At 42.3% G+C, this 16,499-nt stretch overlaps 1 protein-coding gene across 3 annotated transcripts in view; it reads left to right on the forward strand.

Moving 5' to 3' along the window:
- The window catches only part of LOC125890056 (protein FAM214B), a 34,415-nt gene extending 21,067 nt beyond the window's left edge, over positions 1-13,348 (forward strand). For all 3 annotated transcript variants that reach the window (XM_049578455.1, XM_049578456.1, XM_049578454.1), the window contains 9 exons: positions 2,287-2,478; positions 2,787-3,000; positions 3,244-4,584; positions 6,358-6,416; positions 7,267-7,366; positions 9,010-9,168; positions 10,687-10,755; positions 11,543-11,748; positions 11,913-13,348. In XM_049578455.1, the coding sequence (XP_049434412.1) occupies positions 3,412-4,584; positions 6,358-6,416; positions 7,267-7,366; positions 9,010-9,168; positions 10,687-10,755; positions 11,543-11,748; positions 11,913-12,066 (1,920 nt within the window). In that variant the 5' untranslated portion in view covers positions 2,287-2,478; positions 2,787-3,000; positions 3,244-3,411 and the 3' untranslated portion in view covers positions 12,067-13,348. The remainder of the gene's footprint in view (positions 1-2,286; positions 2,479-2,786; positions 3,001-3,243; positions 4,585-6,357; positions 6,417-7,266; positions 7,367-9,009; positions 9,169-10,686; positions 10,756-11,542; positions 11,749-11,912) is intronic.
- The last annotated feature ends 3,151 nt before the right edge of the window (positions 13,349-16,499 follow it).

A 16,499-nucleotide genomic window follows, 5' to 3' on the forward strand; every position in this document is an offset into this window, starting at 1 on the left:
AAATCTGCTCTCTCTTGGGTTGTTAATATATTTTATATGCATGTGCACTGGACTGTAAAATGACGTTCTGTTGAATTATAGGAGAGGCACTCAGGCATTTTGTGATTGCATAAGCTGTTTTTTTAATGTAGCATTGTAAGTAATTACAGGTGACTCTTGGCATCATCCCCATGCAATGCTTTGTTTGCAGTGATGGTAAAGCATTTTTACTTGATGATATACCATTACATTGCAGTTGTATGTATGGGAAGGTAGACTCCACAGTGTCCACAGTGCGTTTTTCATTGGCAAAAAAGTGCTCCAAGAGCTTTTTAAAATGACTTGGGTTTTGTGTCCATGACAACAAAATCTTGATTGTGAGCTGGGCAGCTAACGTAATTCTACAGTATGTTAACAGAGAATTGACGACACAGTTACTAGCAAGCTTATAACTCTCATGGTGATAAAAGCACAACACTCAGAAACCACAAAGGGGCTCTTCTGTCTTTACTGTGACAGTATTATACAGCTAAGGATAGACAGTAGTGGCAGTGAGAACACCAGCGCCTTTCTGAAAAGTTCTGAGATTTTCATCTGGAAGTGCTCAGATTATAAAAGCCGATCCGCTCTGAAAAAAAGAAGCTGGGCGTGGCACTTTTCTCTTGACGGCCACATGGGGCTGCATGCGCTCTCACCTCATTGGGAACAATTGAAAAAAGATGCTGCCATTTGGGGAAAAAAACACAATGTGGACACAGGCCCTCAGTCTGTCTCTACTTTCCCTTTTATATTCTTCTTTCTTGAGCTGTCTTGTTGTCTTGTGTCATCTTTGACAGATGATCCCTCCCTTCTTGTTTAAGTTGACAACTGTTTTGTTCCGACTGAATGGAGAATTTTGTTTGAGAAAAGATAGATAAATCACTATACATGCTCATATGAACACTATTTTTCCAGCCAAGGAATTTTAACATCAGCCAGAGGTTACCTAGAATGCAGTTAGGTAAGTAATACCCGGGGTATCACCTACCAAGTCTGATCATTGCATATTTTTATAGCAATTTGGGGATTTTATTCAACACCACTTACAGTTTCACCAGCGGATGAATTTCAGGTGTGTTTCAATCTAGTGGAAAATACCTATAGACTACTGTTGTTATCTACAGTTCCTTTTTACTTGCCAGTTTTTTCTTTCTTCCTCCTTGTTCTTAAGGCCTGTGTCATTCCTTTTGTGTAAGTACAGTAATGGATCTCTTCATTCGTCATGGTGATTCAGAGAGAAATACCAGAAAGTGAAATAACTAGTTGCTGTAATGTAGGTCTAAATAGGAACCAGCCGTATTCCTCTTTTTTATTGATCTATATGGGTGCCAGCAGGCTGTTAGGCACATTAGCTTTCTTGGCTATTTTCAAAAACCTCCTCCAATTATTGTCACATTTAACATTTCAAGCTTTGGATGGCATGAGTAAGATCCTCAGTCTGATATGTTTTGCTTGCTTTAGGTTAACAGCACAGGCCTCTATCACAGTGTGTTGAATTTTTTTGGCTGGCTGTACACACCTCATGGAGGACAGCCATTTTGATAGATATTTTCTTGGAGGAGCATCTTTGCCAGTCTCCCCCTGCCCCCCCAGCACCCTCCACCACCGTCCACCCTCCCCTCTCCCTCTGTAGCTCTGATTCTTTCTCCCTCTTTGTGGCCAAACACAAAGGAGCCGTTATCCTTGGGCTACTGGTTGCCATGGTGACGGTTCACTGCGACTCCCCCACCCTCCACATTCCCAAGTTCTGGTCCAAGTGGGTCGGGAAACGGCCCGCTTCTCTTGGCCTTGGACCACTTAGTGCCAAGTTAAAACTGGAAATATCAACTCGTCACTCCACCAGTGGCTCCTCCATGTTTGATCCTCAATCCAAAGTGTTTGGGGTTTTGTACTTAAAGAGAAGGAGATTAACATTCTCCCTCATCTGACTTGTTGAGTACTCAAGGATAAAGGGATTGATTATTTGATTGATTTGTCTTTTGTGTTGTTTCTCTCAAGTTCAGGAATGGACTGAAATATTGACTCCTTAACTTGCTGCGTTTGCACAATACATGTGCCTTCTTCTGCAGTGTGTCTCTTCAAGTATGCAGAGGTGTATGGACATATGTGTGCTTCTGTGGCTCTCTTTGGTGTAATTTTGAATGTGTACATCAGCATGTCTGTCTTAGTCTGTGTGTGTGTGTGTGTTTTTTCAGGAGGAATAGTCTTCTGAAAGTAGAAGTGTAAAAAAACTGACTTGATTTCTTTGTGTCTTTCTGCCTCTTCAAGGATTCTGGGTGGAATGACCGTGTCATGATGCCACAGTCGTGCCGTGTCCCACGCCCAGGTGACCAAGGAGGGCGTGTCTGGCTATCAGCCAACCACAGGGGGAGCCCCGATAGAGTTACTGGTATTTCCGATTTCAGTACAAAGACGTTTCCTCTCAAGAGTGTCCTGCGTCACTGACACTCTGCCCCTCTGGTAAGTTTCAGCCTTAACTGGGATGATTTGATCCAAGTCACTTGTTGCAGACTGTCTTAAATTAAATGTCTTTCCTTAACAAAGAAACATAATGTAATTGATGCATACTGACCAGTTGTAACTTCAAATTGGTTAAAATAAATCAAAACCTTTTTATTCTTGGAAATGTATCCGAGGTGTTTGACAAGCATGCAGTGAAAAGTGGAATGTCTTTAGTAACTTCAGACCATAAACTGTTATATCTATCATGGTGTTAGTTGATTTTATTTTAATTTTTAACCAACACACCTTTTTTTCTTTCTCCTCAGGTCATAGCCTCTGTGCCCACCTCCTTAACTCCTGCGTCCTCTGGAGTCCTCACTATTTCCTGATTCCTGATCCTGGGATGTTGGCGTTGTTTTGTGGCAGCTGCCATGGAGATAAACGGTTTCCTTTAGCAGACAATTTTAGACACAACCTCCAGATGTTGTGCCAGATGCAGGTTGTCCACACGGGCAGAATTAGACAAGGACGGGCACAGAGGTGAGATTCTGATCTCTGGCATTGTCTTCAATTAGACAGGAGACAAATTAGGCTTATGCATTGCCTAAACTGCATTAATAAAGTGGCTAATTAATGCAGTTAAAGAGCTGTATTTGCATACTGTTTTAAAACTGCCAAGTCCCGAGTGGCGTTTAGATTTTATGTTCGATCAACAGTCTAACATTATATAATGCTTTATTGAAATCTGCCCTGAATCGTAATGCTGTGTTTCGTTTTTCTCAGGTGCTGTGCGGCTCAGCTTCCTGATTCACACTGTTTGACAACATCACAGCAGGAAGTATAGGACTTCCTTCTACTGTGGAACATCTTGCTCTGCCTCCTGGCATTTGTGAGGACCTGCTTGACTGTGTTGCAAGTTAGTCAAGACTATCATCCTCCAGCATAGCAACCATGCGGCACATTCACGTGGAATTAGCCCACAAAAAGGCTCCATTAGATCTTCCAGCCCAAGAGGGGGACCTGCCTCCACCTACAGCCCCAACACAGGGCCTAGACCCTGGTGTCAGACCAGGGGTGCCCAGGCACTTTGGCCAGGAGGAGCTGCGGCTCCAAAAGGTCTACCAGCTCTCCATTTTCTCCCAGTTGGGGGGATTTTCTACCTCCACAGAATCCCACACTGATACTCAACAGAGGCCTGTCCGGTTTGGCGTGAAAAGGGGGCTAGAGGAGCCCCAGTTGACTCATAAGCGCCCCCACCTGGGGGACACCTTAGACAAGGAGGAGTTAGAGGGAGGGGTGCTGTGTGGCCCTGCTCCAGCTCAAGGTGTCGGGATGGGCTTAGCGACGGGCCCTGGTGGGCCTGGTTCTGTATACTCTTGCACACAGATGGAGCACAGAGACTCGGAGGGGGGACTGTCACCCAGGTCTCCACCCCTCTCCCCAAGCCACAACCCCTCCCGACGCCCAACTCAGCACAATCATGACAGGCCCATTCCTGATGTATTTGCTCCACTCTCACCTAAATCACCCCCAATGTGTGACCCACATGGCCATCTGTGTGACCAGGGTCATCCCCTCGGAAGCTCAGCCAGGACTGAGCCACCTAACGGGGGCCACACACCCACCTACTCACTAGGTAGCCCTGCAAATGAGAGCTGTAGTAATGGCTCATCTGGAGGCCAGCCCAGCCCCCACTTATATGAAATGTCCACATACGAGACTCCCAACCCAGCCAGTCCCACAAGTCCCCCAGGCCCTTTTTCCCCCCCGCACCACACAGAACTGCAGGAGCCAGGGGAGGCCACCGAATGGGACATTGGACTCGAATCCTCCCCACCTGAGCGAAGTGCCACCCAGGCTGCCTCCTCATCCTCTAACGGCCTGGCTTCCTGGGAGAAAACTCCCAGCAGTAATGGCCACCGTCTATCCTCTGGAGGCCACTGGCCAGCCAAAAAGAGGCTTCTGTCACCGAGCGACACGGGCGAGTCATGCTCAGAAGATGAGGGACCCTCCACATCCAAAAGGAGCAGGCTGTCACTGCTGGCAACAGGACTTGGCCCGGCGTCATGTCGCAGCACTGATGCTAAAGCTGCCCCTTATTGGAACCACCTGCTTCCCTCTAAGGTCAGCAGATTCACACTTCTTTCTTGGTTTATTTTAAGTGATTTAATTTACCACAACTGCATCAGCCAATATTTTCAACTCCTGTGCTAGCTAATAGCTAATATTAGTTGTAGTGCAACTTGGTCGTAACTACAAGACAGATACAGCCATGGTGTGTGAGTGGTTAGCCTAGCACACAGTTTAAGGTGGCACACTGATGAGTTGAAGTCAAAAACAGACAGAATTTAACTTTAATCAGTACATTTAATGACAGTAATGCAGTTAGCTGCTTTGAGCAAATGTTTCCAATACTGAGGAACCTTCATCTGCAAGAGTCTGAAATAAATAGATGTAACAAAATACTTCTGTGATCCCAATATTAATGATATCATAAAATCCTTGAGGGAACGCCATTTTATTTGAGGAAAACTGCTTTCTCTTTCTCTTTTTAACAACCGAATGAAACAGTTTTCCAAGCCTTATTAACTACCACAAAAAGAGAAGCTCTAAGTGATTTTATTGCAGCATTTGTAGAAAAACAGCATGTGCACATTTGCAATGCAAATACCACGCTTTTAGACCAAAAACGTTTTGACCACCACACAGACAAGCTTCTAAAACACTGAAAACAGATTAAGTAGTGACCATTAAAGGCCAGTGGTTGATGATAAGACATCTGTGAACCTTGACAATCCTGGAAAAGAGGCCGAGACATAAATACAGAGAAACTAAGAGAATGAGTAAAAGTGAAAGAATGAAGTGATGGCCGGCTCATTATCACGCCACGCTGGAACAGGCTGAGTAGCTCCAGAATAAAGCCCATTGAGGGAGCGTCCATTGTTCCCCCACATGAGTGTGCTGTGTCTCTCATACACATGCACACAAATCAACACACACAGATGCAAACACACAAACACACATGCACATACATCCTGCTTAAAAAATGGTTCTGGAAGTGAATTGGCCATTTTTGAACGTTGGGAGGCCAGAAAGAGCTTTGAGTGTGTGTTTGTGGGATGGGAGTGTGCAAATGATGACAATGGGGTTCACTAGTTCACTGGTTAGGTTTCATACAGTGGTGGGCTCATTGTGACGAGAGGTGTTTAGTGTTTGGTGAGGGAAGGACAGGGAGAAACAGACAGATGTAAGAAAGACTCAAGGACATAAATTAGGGACAGAAAGCACAGTGAAAGGAAGAAAAGGAGCAGGGTTCAACTGTCACGGGGATATTTCAGCAAATAAAGGTTAGAAAAAGATACTTAAGAGACACAGAAAGGGGAGACGGCAGGATATTCTAAGATGCCGTCTGTGGTTTTAATCGAGTGTGACGATGAGACGACGAGCTGACAAAGAGCCCCGGGCTCTGTGGAGAGCCAGTGTAGTCAAAGGTTAGCTAATGACAAGAAGCTAACCATGAGTGAAAGTTTTGCTGTGAGCAAATGGCTAGCAGGTAGCATAGGTTTGGCTAGTGACGAGTCACCTGACAGTTGGGTGGCCTTTACGATGAACGGCAGCCTGGAAATGGGGAATGTTTATGCGTGTGATGCAACATCCAAAAGTCAGTGCTCAGTAAGTAAGCGGACACCTGAAATACACAGCTACACATATAAACACACGGCCACTTTTTCTTTATTTAAATATCTTCATTTTCTCTGAGTGTATTTAGGAGTTACGTTTTTTAGCATTTCAAGCAAGTTGCTCATTTGTGAATAGCTATAGGCTGACTTAAATTAGTATATTAACAGAGAAAACCAAGTAATAATTTCCTTTTTTTTCTGTCCTCTCTTTGTTCAGACTGCCACAGACTGCACAAGATCAGGGAGACGGCTAAAAAGTGGGCTGCGGCTGAAAAGGTGAGTGTTCTTCATATTTTCAACCAAGTTATATAATTTATTTTTGAATATCAGCATTAAAAAGATGAGGGTTTTTTAAAGAGGGATTAAAGTTACAGGTGGGACCTTTTCTGAAAATGACTGTTTGCCATATTTGCTGAAACTGTCACTACATCCACACAGTACACAGCAGTACATGAGAAAGATCGTCTGTAAGAAGAAAAAAAATCATCTTCCTCTTCCTCCTCATAGCTCTTCTACGTCTTCTTTGTGTGTTTTTGACGTAGCTGTTAGTCGTGTCAGTCAGTGCTCGTGAACTGTGGTCAAACTGTCAAACTACGCAGCGCTGACCAAATATGAATCAAAAGTCTATGACTGCATTGTTAAATTCTTGCCTCAAATATTTTCAGAAACATATTTTAGTGTACTGTTTGGCTGTAAAATGAGAAACTTTGCTCCGGCTGATGGGTGGTGCTTGGTGAGGCCATTAGAAGCACTACAAGGAGGCAGAGGAATATGATTTTTTCACAGACTGTCTCATGTACTACTAAAAAGTGACAGTTTTGTAAATATGTAAAAGTAAAAGTTTTATTATTTTTAATATTATATTTTATAAAATTTTATTAAAAAGTTACCAACAACAGCTTAAAGAGAACAATGTTGCGTGGTAAGAATGCACACGTGTATAGATGAAATCAGTTCAATGTCAGCCAGACCGACTGCAGCAAAGTCAACATAGTCAACATTTTTTGTCTGTAGCTGAATACTCAGACACACTCAGAAGCATGTGAGATGTCGGTCGAGACTAAATTAGTGTAATCTTAACCACTAACCACCAGTCTGTTTTGTATGTGTTTGTGGTCATATTCAGTCGGCAGCTGCGAAGCGGCAGACACACAGACACTGGCCGCTCCACACGTTCCAGCTGGCCCTCATCTTCCATCAGCAGATCACTACTTGGCAACTTCGAGGTACACATTTTAAACATTATTTTAAAAGTTTCACTGCAGGTCAAAGATGGTGCCGGTGTTCACACAGTGTTGACAGACAAACCCAAACCTTGACCAATGTAAAGCCATTCCAGGTAGACACACACTCTTTGGCCATCTGTACAATCAGTTTTTGGTGACATTGTCAGAAATATGTAAATTCTATGCATATTAGTTAGGTCATGGTTACAGGTGGGAACATTAAATCGAGAGGTGTTCCTAATTTTTTGTCCTTGCCATTTACATACATGAGAGAAGCAGAGCTAAAATCTTATTCTGTGTGTTGAACAGGCCTGGCTGGTTGTTTTAATTGTTGCAGAGCCTTGCCTTATATCTCCCAGTAGTGCAGGGTTCCAACAGCTTCTCAACATATGCTCAGACTATGGAGTCAAGTTTGACATCAAGTATACTGCCAAAAAGAGTATGATAATGATATGTAGGACCAAGGAGGATCAACATCTTAATTTCCCAGGTTTCTGTTTGTCTGGTCAAACCCTGTCTGTGTGTACCAATGCAAAATATCTAGGCCACATCATCAATGATAAGATGGAGGATGATGCTGACATGCTTAGACAGAGAAGAATGCTATATGTCCAAGCCAATATGTTAGTGAGAAAATTTCACTACTGCTCTGGTGAAGTGAAGGTGAACTTGTTTAGAGCTTACTGCACCCCTATGTACACGGCCCCCCTCTGGGTGAGGTATAAGAAAGAGAGCTTGCGTAAACTCCAGGTTGCATATAATGACTGTCTCAGAATCCTGCTCAAGCAGCCCAGGGGTAGTAGTGCCAGCAAGCTTTTTTGTGATTTAGGGATAAACACCTTCCAGGCCACCCTGAGAAGACTGATGTTTAAGTTTATATGTAGACTGCAGGGGTCCCAGAATAATCTTATTATACAGGTGACCAATCCAAGGTGTAGTTCTGTTAGATACCAATCCTATATGTGGAAACACTGGTATTTGTGCCTTTTATAAAATGTGTATAAGCACTTTTTAAATTGCATTTTTTGCTGCTCTTATTTATTAGATGCCTTTTACTGAATATGTACAAGTACTTTTAATATTATGTAATATAACGCCTTTTTACTGTATTTTTTGCTTTATGTACTGTATGTGATTGTATGTCTATTTGGATGTTGGAGTCTGCAATAAAGTTTGATTGATTGCCTATGGTTGTAAGGACTAACAGTGAGTGCAGAATATAAGTCAGTGCCCAAAATGACATGTGAAGTTATCTATGATGTTTGTTTTACTTCTTAGTGTAGCTAATTTAAGACAGTGGCTCATAAAACTTTGCCAATAAAACAAGGTAAAATGAGTAATAATGTTAGTTGAAGAACTAATGCGTTCAAAATATCCTCCTCTTGGCTCACGCTGTGGGCCTGCAGGTGCACGTTTTATTACTGTGAACACTGCTTTTGTTTTAATTACAAAAATACATAAAATGTAGAACTTCATGGACCTCACCATACAAAGGTGTTTTTATCTGAATTTTTGGCCAAGCGTGACTCAGAGTGCAGCAGTAAATGCTCAACTCCCTAATTAAACCAACATTTTACAGTATAAAGAGTTTTAAAAAGGCTCCTGTTCACGACTATTTACTCTCCTTCTCTTGTGCGTTACAGGAGTCGATACTGAAGGGACGATTCTCCCCGTCAGGCCGGATCGAAGGCTTCACGGCGGAGATCGGTGCCAGCGGCTCCTACTGCCCACAGCACGTCACCCTGCCGGTGCAAGTTACATACTACGACATCTCAGAGCACAGCGCACCCTCACCCTTCCTGGTCAGTCTGTGTGTGTGTGTGTGTGTGTGTCTGAAAGATATTGTGCGCACACTTAGTCAAGCACAAACAAAAAAACAAACAAAAACCAACACACTTTCTTGCACGTGGCAGGTAGTGTGTTTGCTTGTGTGAAAACAATACACTCATTGAAAGAAAAACAATGCAAAATTAGAGATCGGAACAAACTCCAGAAACAGAATTGGCTTCACCAAGGTTGATGTTGGCTTCTCTATTCAGAACCAGATGTAAAAAATATGTAGTGTGTTTTTCCATTCATGCAGATATCGTGACGCTTTTCTCACATCTGTCCACATCAGCACTTAACACTATATATTTATCACATATATAATCATACAGCACAAGATAAACAAGTACTTTGCAAGGTAGGGCCAGCATAAATATGTAAACAACTTCAGATCTGCTTTCAACAAGTCATAAACTGTGTCTGCTGTGACTCTGGACCATTTGGAAAACAGCTGTTTTCACTTTCTTAGCTTCATGCCTCATGTTGACTCTGAATTGCTGTGTATAAAAGTGGTGAATGTAAGGCCTCTTTTGATTCAGTACTTTGAACTGTTAATTGACTTTTACCATTATATGACTCCCTGCGTCGCTGCCTTTGTAGCTATAGCATAATGTAGGTATTTTAGAATGAGGCATTGGTTTTACGTGCATAACCTATATAGTTGTGTCTTGAACCAAAAATTACTACTGTACTAAAAGACCCTCTAGGATTTGCGGGCATTTTTTGGGATTGTTGTGGCTTAAAATGCTTTATGCTTCAAAGGATTTTATGGCAGCTTTTCTAAAGAAATGGTGATGCATGTTACGATTTTTTTTAGGCTTTTCTTTTGCAATAAAATTGCGAGGAGGAGTAAAATTGCACTGCTCTGAGTTTGTAATTTATACACGAACGTTACCACAAACCACACATATTCAATCTTACCTTGATTCTTTAAGTACATGCAGAAGATCTGGATTCAACAGCCTCTGTCATGGAAATTTGTCTTGTCTGTTGTTTACAAGTTTCAGCCATTCTCATGGTTTTATGGTAGAAGTAGTGTTGCACATGTTGCACACACAGCGTTGCACACACAGCGTTGCACATGGTGCATAACAGTTTACCCCAGCTTTCGTGCAGAACATCAGGGAATGCCTTGCAGGTCTTTAGCAGTCATTTTTGTTGATAAATGCAAGACGTTCATGTCGTTCATATCTGCATCTTTACTACCAGAAACAAAGAAGTTTGGTGATGTTATGCAGGGGACTGCTATAAGTGCTGAACTCATAGGAAACTGCAATGATGGGTCAAATTTGTGGAAAAGCTGTGGTGATTTGAGGGCTGTTACACTGCTGCTCCCCGAAAGTTTCATTTCAGCATATTTCTTCTACATCCAGATCTAGATCCTGATGTCAAAGTTCACAGCTATTAAAATGTACCAAAGAATGAGTTATTTCACCCTCACAGTGATCGAGGACATTTAATCAGAGCCATGTCTCTGTCTCTGTCCCCCACAGGGTGTGATATCCCTCGAGCCTCTTGGAAAGAAAGGATACAGCATACCCAAAGCAGGGACCATTCAAGTGGTAAGTTCATCTTTTCTTCATCCTCATCTCATTCTTTGCTCAAGAGAAGACCAGGCAGCCATGAGACAACAAACTTTGAAACTGGTCCAGTATTGAGCGAGCGCGCAGCAGCTGACGGTGTCCGACAGCATTGTGGAAAGATCCCTGAGGAGATAGACGTTTTTGTTAAAGAATGAGAACCTTTCTCTGCAACAAAAACAGCCCAGAAATTGCTGTCGGCAAACCCACCAGACTCTGTTTAAATAAACAGTGATTTTGGTGTGTATAGAGCCAGCACATTTTCACATCTAACTGGATGAATTAAGGGTTTATTTCAAGCAACACAGAGCTGGTGATTTTTGGAACGGTGGAAAGACAAAGCGAGACTGTTTTTGTGAGTTTTATTTTGTTTCTGTTGACTTTGAAAGAAGTGTTTTTAACGATGACAAAATTTCTGTTTATTTAAAGGGAGTCTGGTGAGGTTGGCGATAGCGATTTCAAGGCTGTTTCTGGTTAAACAAAAAGGATCTTGCTCTTTAATTAAAAAGGTCTGTGTCTATAGAGATCCTTGCTATAATGTTGTCAGATACTTAAAATAATCTGAGCCTGTCTCATCGTTGTCGGCTGCAGCCCTCTTGCTCTATACTGGACCAGTTTCAAAAATTGTTGTCTCCATTAGTCGCTTAGACACAAAAACATGGGAGAATAGTGTCCAGGTTTAAAAAGTTAGCCTTTATTTTGAAACTACCACCAGCTGTCTAATTTTGGCTGTTCGAAATGCTGACTTTAGTCCGTCATCTGTTCTCAGACCTTATTTAATCCCAACAAAACTGTGGTGAAGATGTTCCTGGTGACCTATAACTTTGGCGACATGCCCGTTAATCACATGACCTTCCTGCGGCACCGCATCTTCCTGGTGCCTGTAGAGGAAGGGGTGGAGGGGAAAAGCGAGGCGTCTCCAGGGAGCGGAGTGCTAGACAGGAAGAAGATTCTCTGCTACCTGATACATCTCAGGTAAGACTGAGATTTCACCTGTCTGCATCACTTGACTTTAAATTGTGCCCGTGTCGAGATGTCTTGAAATATAAGATTACAAGAATAACTTAAAAACAAGCAAGAGTTGCACACAGAGGAACTACAGTGTCTTTTTTTTAAATAATATTTTTCTTGGTTTTCAGATTCCAGAGCTCCAAATCTGGGAAGATCTACTTGCACAATGATATCCGGCTGCTATTCTCCCGCAAATCCATCGAAGTGGACACAGGGATCCCTTATGAGCTGAAATCTTTCACCGAGGTGCCAAGAAACCCTAAATACTCCCCCCGTGTGTGACCCCAGCGTGACCCCTTGACCCTCCCCGACGCCAACGCAGCCCCTCCTGTGCTTCCTAAAGAGGAGGGAGGGAAACAGACAGATTGCTAGAATGATGGACACAAAACTTGATAAGACTTGATGAGACATACCACATGCACACAAGACACATGTGCACATATGATACAGTGTTGGTGATCGTAAAAGTCCCGCTTTTAATGCATTTATTCTCAGCTGAAAATTCAGAGTTAAAACAAATTAGTGGCATAAAATGTCACTCAAACAAACACTGCATTCCTTGTATCTTGTATCTGTAAGAAATATTACACTTATTAGTGTCTAAGAGCATGCAGGCACAAGCAGGACTTTTACAACACCACCTGTACAAAGAAAGAAATGCACAAACACTGACGCACACACCAAAACAGACTGACAAGACTCATGCACAGCACATTCTACACACACGTCACAGCTGAAACACTTTGGTGGTGACTCTCTGAGTTCAGTGTTAACATGCATGCCTTGTGACTTAAACACCTGAATTTTCCTCTAGTGCCGTATCACACTGTCCTTCACTCTGCCTGCAGCTCCAACCGCCTCACCGGACCAATAATTGCAGAAACTTTTGATTTGGGAAAAAAAATGCCACAAGCAACAAGCACATCCCTGTTTGCGGGGTGAAGAAAATGATCACCCCCCTCCCCCACTTCTCACACACTTTCTGACCAGCAGAGAGGAGACGAGCAGAGACACAAACACTAGTGAAAGCAAAGGCTGAAATCAAAGCAGCCATCTTGATCCCATGTTGTTTATCACATGACGGAAAAAAACCCCGCACTGACATGATTTGACCAAACTCAGGACATGTGTTGAAGAATTCATTTCTCTTCTTACCATTTCACCCATCATGGTACAGACTGCTGTGTTCGCTTCAAGGCAGGAGGGTCATACCATGTCATGAACAACAGGGGAATCCAGTTCATTTAATGTAGCCAGACTGAGGGACACTGTGCTGTTTTTCTTTTATAAATTTCTCTTCTTTTTTTAGATTCTGTTCAGAACAGTCTGATGTTGGAGCAGAAAATGAAAAAAAATAAACAACAAGCTGTAGTATTTTTAATTTATGTTTTCGCAAATGTCTTAATAAGCAATATGCTGCACAAAGTAGAGTGTGTTTTTCAGCCGAGACGAGCTTTCTCTCTGGAGGGGAGGGGGAAAGAGAAAGCGGAGAATTGAGAGTGTGGGGAGAAATAGGGAGGAGGGAGGGAGGGATGATGAGGGAGGGAAGGGTGGTGGGGTATTTAATATGGGGAAAAAGTCTATGTATATTTAAAAGAATAAACTCTGCGACTGGCGAGTAACACCTGCCTTTGCTGTTTTTGTTTTTGATTGACAGATATTGTGGAAGTCCTCGTTTTTAACCACCTCACTGCTCTTACTGCATTTTGGATATCCACTGTTACTGACCCTGAAGTGAGCCAGTTATCAGTCACGTGTGACTTCCACATTAAATACAGGTCCTTCACAAAAGTCATATTAAAAAGTAATGTTTAACTAAAAGTTTCATCCATTCAGTCATGGCTAGCTGCCTACTCATTTTTTAGCACCACAGCAATCCCTGCTGTGTGTACATGTGTTTTGGTAAAAGCAAATTAGCAGGGTTCTGACAGCTTACAGCAAATTATATTTAAGACTTCTTAAGACTATTTAAATGCCACTTAGTATGCACTTTAAGACCAGTTTAACAGTAACCAAAATTCAGGACTATAAAAGAAAAAAAAAAATCATGAACCGACGTCAGCTGCTAAGGGTTAGGGACCAGTTTTGCTTAAATGTGTATTTATTTATTTATTGTTTAATCCATTTTTAACCAGGTAAGTCCTGTTGAGATTAACAATCTCTTTCTGAAGGGAGACGTAGAAATATTAGAACACCTACGCACAATGACAAGAACCAATTCATTCATCCTTCAGGCAGAGAGACCATTTTATTGTGACATAAAACGTGACTTTTTTTTTTTTTTGTCTTGTAAAAGAGACGAGGATAGAACAGAACTGGGGAATACCTGGTGTTTGTTGGCCAAGTTTGTGACTGTACATGTGGGATTCCATGACCTTGACTCCCATCATGCCAAGTTGGAAATCCTTTTTCCCATGTCTTAGCATTCTTAAGATTTTCGACGGATTGATTTCACACGTTTTAGCACCTAAATCCTTATTTTTAGATTAATGAATCAAATGCTTTAAAGACCTTTCAAGGATCTGCAGGAACCATGGATTAGAGACATGACGTCCACGGCCAACGTCCATCACCACAAACTCAGGATTCTGATGACACACATAATACAACAGACAATAAAGGAAGCAGCTGACGAATCGTCACAAAAGGAAGCCTGAGAACAGAGATTGTTCACTGATTGGCATGTGAGGAACCTTCAGGCTACAACGTGCTTCCTCTCCTGGCTTCTGCTGCACCACCGAAACTGCTCAGTGTGGCTATGAACAGACAGACTTTGGTTGCTCTGGGCAGTTCTGCAAGATATTAATGTCAACCTGTGTAAATGTCAAGTACAGCACTGCTAAAAAGAGAGTCCATCCTCTGTAAATATTCCCCAGCTAAAAATACTGGGGAACGTCCATAAATGTGTCACCAACAAAACAGCCAGTCATTCCGGCACAACACTGAAATACAGATCCTGAACTAATGAGGTCAGTGTATAGTTTAGGTAACATCCAAAAAGTGGTTTGGGCAGACAACATAACATAAATATACCCTAATGAAAACAGCGGCAGTATCTGCACGTCTATCATATCCCTGTCAGTTCCTTGTAACTCATGTCTTTGTTTGACATAGTACATTTGCATTTTTTGTGATACACCTGAGCTCTGTCAGGTGTCTCATGTTGCATTGAATGCACATTTTAAAGCTCACAGTGCTGCTAAATTTCATTTAACTTCATTTGACCCAACTTTGTAATCTTGATTCTAACTTAAGAATAACCAAAACCAAAGGGACACATCTTTTTGTAGAGCAATCAGGGTTAAAATAAACGCTAAACCCACACCTACCCAACAAACACACATTATTATTTATTACACATCAGTGTCACCACCAGGTTGTGTTTCTGCAGTAGCTCAAAGGACTCAGATGGGTGTGACTAACTCTGTAAACTTTAACCAGAGGGGAAGAGGCCTGGATAAAAACAGCAGTCCCTGAGAAATCTGTGTTTCCAGGAGAGCCTGAACAACAAAGAAAGTAAAGAACCCATGTGGTCAGAGTTCGACACCTTCTCATGCTTCTTCCTCCCTGGAGCTTTTCTCTATCTTTCCACACTTCTTCACTACATGTCATGACTGTTATCAAGGCTTAAAGCATTACTGGCAGCATTATCATGTGATGAATCTTTGAAATTAATTCCCTTTTCCAGACGGCTGATTTCACTGGGTGTGTAGTTGCTGTCACTCAGCCTTTGTGACAGCCACACTTGTAATCCCAAATGCTGACTAGGCCCATGAGGTTGTCGCAAAGCGTTTTCTGGCCCCTGGTGGCAGGAGGCAGTTTTGCAGCTCCACATCCAGACCTGCGACAGGATGCAGTTGAGACCCGTAGCAGGTTTTTGATGCGGTCTGTCAGTCTGTCAGTGCAAGATTTGCATTTTTTGCACCTGCATTTCCAGTATAGGGGATTAAGTTTCTTTAGATAGTCATCTTATGTCGCTGTGAACATTTACATATCAGAGTGCTGATAGCCAGATATCCTGCAGCTGACAAATGTTGCTAAAAGGGCCTTCATGACAAAGCTTTGCACCAGTCTTTCTAAATTAAACATCACACCACCCAGTATGTGCACTGGAATCTATTAACTTCTGGAACATAAATCCAGTAAATTTACATTGCATCATTCTGCTGTAATGGCTCTGCAGTGTCTGTCTTATGTCCTCATTCACAGACAGTCTGGTAGCTCAGGGGTACAACTGTCTACCGCTCCTGTTAGATGAAATGGTTCTGGCACATGAAGATGACGTAAATGTCTGAATAATCAGCAAGTCATTGTCCCTTATTTATTGTGACTCATTCTTGCTCAAGCAAAAATGTGCTGTTTGATCTTTGAAATATTAAAAATACCATCATATGCCATGGTCACGACCCTAAAGTTTTGATCATTTAAAAAAGAGATCTTTCAATGAGAACAGGAAACTTTTAGTTTGCTGTTAGATACTAACATGCATTGAAAAGCTGGTCTAGACATAATTTACCAACCACAACTTGCTATGTAAAGATAAAGGGGAGTAATGACATCCTGAGCAGAGAATGAAGTCACGCTCCCTCTGTACGTGTGTCGTAATCCAAGCTTCTCTGTTCATTGTTGTGGTCTGAATGCTTTTGAATGTTAGTCACATGTATGTATCCCACTGGCTAGCTACTCAGCGCTGATCTTGGGTCGGCACGATAGTG

Source organism: Epinephelus fuscoguttatus, linkage group LG6, assembly GCF_011397635.1.
Source record: "Epinephelus fuscoguttatus linkage group LG6, E.fuscoguttatus.final_Chr_v1".
Taxonomy (NCBI): domain Eukaryota; kingdom Metazoa; phylum Chordata; class Actinopteri; order Perciformes; family Serranidae; genus Epinephelus; species Epinephelus fuscoguttatus.